General features: G+C 36.5%; 1 protein-coding gene across 1 annotated transcript; it reads left to right on the forward strand.

Moving 5' to 3' along the window:
- Positions 1–136: 136 nt before the first annotated feature.
- LOC144638758 (uncharacterized) lies at positions 137–3732 on the forward strand. Its single transcript, XM_078498017.1, has 3 exons — positions 137–901; positions 2358–2558; positions 2831–3732. The coding sequence occupies exons 1-3, from the start codon at positions 249–251 to the stop codon at positions 3027–3029; spliced, it is 1053 nt and encodes a 350-aa protein (XP_078354143.1). The 5' UTR covers positions 137–248; the 3' UTR covers positions 3030–3732.
- The last annotated feature ends 448 nt before the right edge of the window (positions 3733–4180 follow it).

Genomic DNA, 4180 nt, shown 5'->3' on the forward strand with positions numbered 1-4180 from the left:
TGTATAACCAAATCACTGTTAAAAAGATTTAATTGACAAAAATAAATCGACTATTATATCCTTTGACACCGCTTAATTTTAACAAGTTTCAAAAACATTAAAAATTGCAACTTTTTTTTTCTAGTCTCCTCCATACCCATCTTTCTATCCAGACTGATCCCTGGGTCACAAAAACTCATCGTGTTGAAGCTCGTGGTGTGTATGCTGACACTTTCGATTCTCTGAAGCCAAAGGCCTTTCCGAATTTAATGGACCGTACCCCAATGAACAATAAAACACTTGAAGAAACTGCTGAGTTTATTTATGACGTTGCTAGAAATTACAGTCAGTTCTCCACAGCGGGAAAGTTTTTATCATATGAACTGTCACCTGAGGGAGCCAAGCTGATGCAAGACACTTATGGGTTCAAAGATGACAATGACTACATGCAAGCCATAAACCCAGCCAGTTATAGAGAATATCTTAGGAAAAAACTTCTTGACTTATATTATTATGCCTATAACATTAGACCTAAGAAAGGTATGTCCGAGTTTATTACAAGCCTAGCACAAAGAGTGCGAAGTCAGGGTGGAAAAATCTACCTCAAAGAGACCGTCGCCTCTATTGAAAAAAGAGGGGATAAGTTTTTCCTTCAAACCGCCAACTTTACTGTGAATGCCACCAAAACTGTGATCACAGCTGGACCGACAGCCGTCAAAAAGATAAAAGGTGACGTCATTCAGGGCATCACAGATCACGAGATCTTTAAGTCTATCATAAGTGTGCCAGCATTCAGTGGAGCAGCGGTGTACGAAAGAGCATGGTGGAATGATTCAATCTCTGTCCAGAAGAATAACACTTTGAAGCCACTGGACATGTTCGTATCCAGTAGCAACTGCCTGGGGATTACCATGCCTTACGAGTAAGTGCCCGTTTGACAAAACATCCACGAAACTATCACTTGAAACCAATCTCTCGTAGCGTTTACATAATGTACTATATTTAATTCAACCTTTTCTCGTATCTTTTCATTATTTTTAGAACAGCTTTTCCCGCGAAAAACAGTGTTTTGTTATCAATGCATTCTTCTAACTGTACTTTGATTTGGTGTTTTGAAGTAGGATGCGATAATACCTGGGAGACTGCTCGGGATCAGTTTCTTAAAATAAAAAGATACGGGAATATTTGACTCCAGGGCTTAGTTCTGTGCAAGATGGACACTCCAAGTGATGGTCTTCTGGTATCACGGCAAAGCAGGAAACGCTGTCTCAGCAGAAATAATTAACCAGTGAACTTATATTTTTAATTCAGAAGGATAAGTACAAATTCCTTCTAGATAGATCAAATACCCAGAGTTTGTACAGGGCGATGAAGAGCTCCAAACGATCTTCACCTTTTTTATGCACTCGTTATTCGCGGCTAACTTGCTGCTTTCTTTACAAAGTAGTACTTATAACCTTATACCAGAAACCCACGATAATAACATGAAATCATTAAGGTGGCTCGACCCAGTTTTTTTCTAGCGATACCTATCAACTTTCAAACCTTCATACTTTCGGAAGGTAGCCAAGCGAAGTCATTTTACGCGTGGTGCACAGGAATTCGATGTTGTGCTCAACTCGAAACAATAGGAAATCCCAGAGCACGAAATTATTCAAAACTACGAGATCGCTTCAATATTTACTATATTTTGCGTTTATGTTAGACAACCTTAAAAGTTTTCAAGGAACATTTAATTCAGGGATTGTGTAGTGTACTGATAAATTGCCACTCTGAAAAATTTTAGAGAAACTCGACTCAAAACAATACAAAACTCGACTCAACTCGAAACAATAGGAAATCCCAGAGCACAAAATTATTCAAAACTACGAGATCGCTTCAATATTTACTATATTTTGCGTTTATGTTAGACAACCTTAAAAGTTTTCAAGGAACATTTAATTCAGGGATTGTGTAGTGTACTGATCAATTGCCACTCTGAAAAATTTTAGAGAAAATTCATCGACAAGTTTTGAAATAATCGCTTTTTTTGCGCAAGTAAGCGTAAAATTGGTAAATAGAGCTAAACATTGAGCTTCACTATGATTCATATATCTCATATTTTTCGAAATCGCGCAAGTCTACCTACTTCTTACGGTTTGGATATCAGATATGGGACATTTTTAAAAGGAATGAGGGCTAAAGCCTCTCATTAAACATAAAAAAAGAAGCAAATTTCTTTTAATGAAGTCTTGTGTTTATTTTACGCATAAATTATACCATCTAAAAAGAAATTCCAAGATATTTCAAAATTCCTCTTGTAGATTTCAATGAAACTCCGCAGAGCTAAAGGCAAACACCCAAGGTATACGTATCTATCTATCTATCTGTCCTTGTAGGGGTTTTGGACCTAACGGACAAGCCGTGCTGCATACAATAGCTAATAACGGAGGATGCAGCGACAAGTGGGGAAAGATCCTACAGATATCAGCAAAAGAAGTTGACAAAGAACTGAAACGAGCTCTGAAGTACAAGTTTCAAAGAGATGACGTGCCAGATCCGTTAGAGACTAAGTACAAGTATTGGGAGGAAGGATTCTGGTAAAATACACTAAATTTTACTTAATATTGATTGTCACTTTCATGTTAGACTTCTAAAACCGAGCACAGAGATGGATAACTTATTTTGTTCGATTGTTTGAATCTCGCTGACATGAAAGCAACGCCAGAAAAAATTTAAAAGTAAGTTGGCACGTGGAGCGTTCTATGTTTGTTTATGCCACGCTTTGCTTCATTAAACAATTTAATGTAACCGGTAGAACAATCTCTTCTGGCTCATATAACGAGTGTAACAATATTATTTAATGATGTAGGTTTCTGCAGAAGCCTGGTGCCAACTTTTCCTTGTCTTCTATTAAAAAATGGGCCAATCGACCGCTGACCGGACAAGATGTATTCTTGGTGGACAGAGCATATTACAGTTTCGGTGGAAGGCTGGATGACACTATTCAATCATCACTGGATGCTTTAAAAGAGGGCTGGAATTTAGTTAATTATCTTTCCAAACCTTGACCAAAATCTTATGCAGTTTTAGAGAAAAAATCACGTGAAAGATATTCTATTGATGTACCACTTGATTCTCCTAAGTAATACTGAAAGAGATGTATGGAAACCAGTTAGGAGAATTAATATTTCAAGGTTTTATGGAGAGTAAGAAAATAATTAAGATGTAACGGCAAGGTACCCCATGTCAAAATGCTCTTTCTGTCTCAGCGATTTGCAGGATACAAACAGAAATAGCTCTCAATATTAAGAAAGGTAGCAACAAAAACAACAGATAGATGGGAGAGCTATCTTCTGTGCAAATTCAAACTATTTCAGAACTAAGAACTTTTTTGTAGCTTATGGATAAAAGGTAGCGATTGTTTGCTTGTTATATAAAAGAACCTTTCCATTAGCAAACTCTTTCCAGTTATTATAACGGCTAAAAAATCGTTATCCAGAGCAACAGTTTTTAATAATTGTTAATTATCTGTTAAGTGGATATTATTAACAGTGTATGCAGGAGTTTAAGTTCATTACTTTGGAAAAAGGTAGAGTTAACGCTTACTATTCAGACTATTTTACTTTTTACATTGAAAAATTAGTTTGTCTTATCACTGATTTGCAGTATTAAAAACATTCGAAACTGTATAATGTTCTGTAAAAAATTAGCGGATGTCATTTAAGAATAAGTTAATTAAGTTGTTAAGAAAATAAACAACATTAAACATTGTGATAATGCATCATAAGGTGAGTCACACTATGACCCAATGCAAATACAGTCAACTCTCTCTTAACGGACATCTCTAGAAGACGGACACCTCTGTAAGATGGACACCTGGTGTTGGTCCCATACCTGCCATTTTTCAGTAATTTTACTGTAACTAAACTCTCTATAAGACGGAAACCTCTCTAAGACGGACAGTTGGAGCCGGTCCCGACGGTGTCCATCTTAGATAAAGTTGACTGTATGACTGTTATTAATTTTAGGCACCCAGAAGAATCATTTGCCAACAAAATTAAATTCTTTAACTTAAAGATCAGGTCAAAGTAAATCAGTGTCGAAGTTTCAAAGCTATAGTTTTATCTAATGGGAAGTTACAGGGACATTTATAAGGCCAAAAACATGAATTCGAGGTTAGGCAGGCCGAGGTGGCTTTTTCCATACAAATCTTTTAAAT

The sequence above is a fragment of the Oculina patagonica genome, chromosome 14 (genome assembly GCF_052425735.1).
Source record: "Oculina patagonica isolate OP01 chromosome 14, crgOcupat, whole genome shotgun sequence".
NCBI lineage: Eukaryota > Metazoa > Cnidaria > Anthozoa > Scleractinia > Oculinidae > Oculina > Oculina patagonica.

Coding starts and splice junctions, on each gene's coding strand:
- LOC144638758 (XM_078498017.1), top strand. CDS start 249: ATGGACCGTACCCCAATGAACAATAAAACACTTGAAGAAACTGCTGAG. Junction 902..2,357: donor GGGATTACCATGCCTTACGA/GTAAGTGCCCGT, acceptor CTGTCCTTGTAG/GGGTTTTGGACCTAACGGAC. Junction 2,559..2,830: donor TATTGGGAGGAAGGATTCTG/GTAAAATACACT, acceptor TTAATGATGTAG/GTTTCTGCAGAAGCCTGGTG.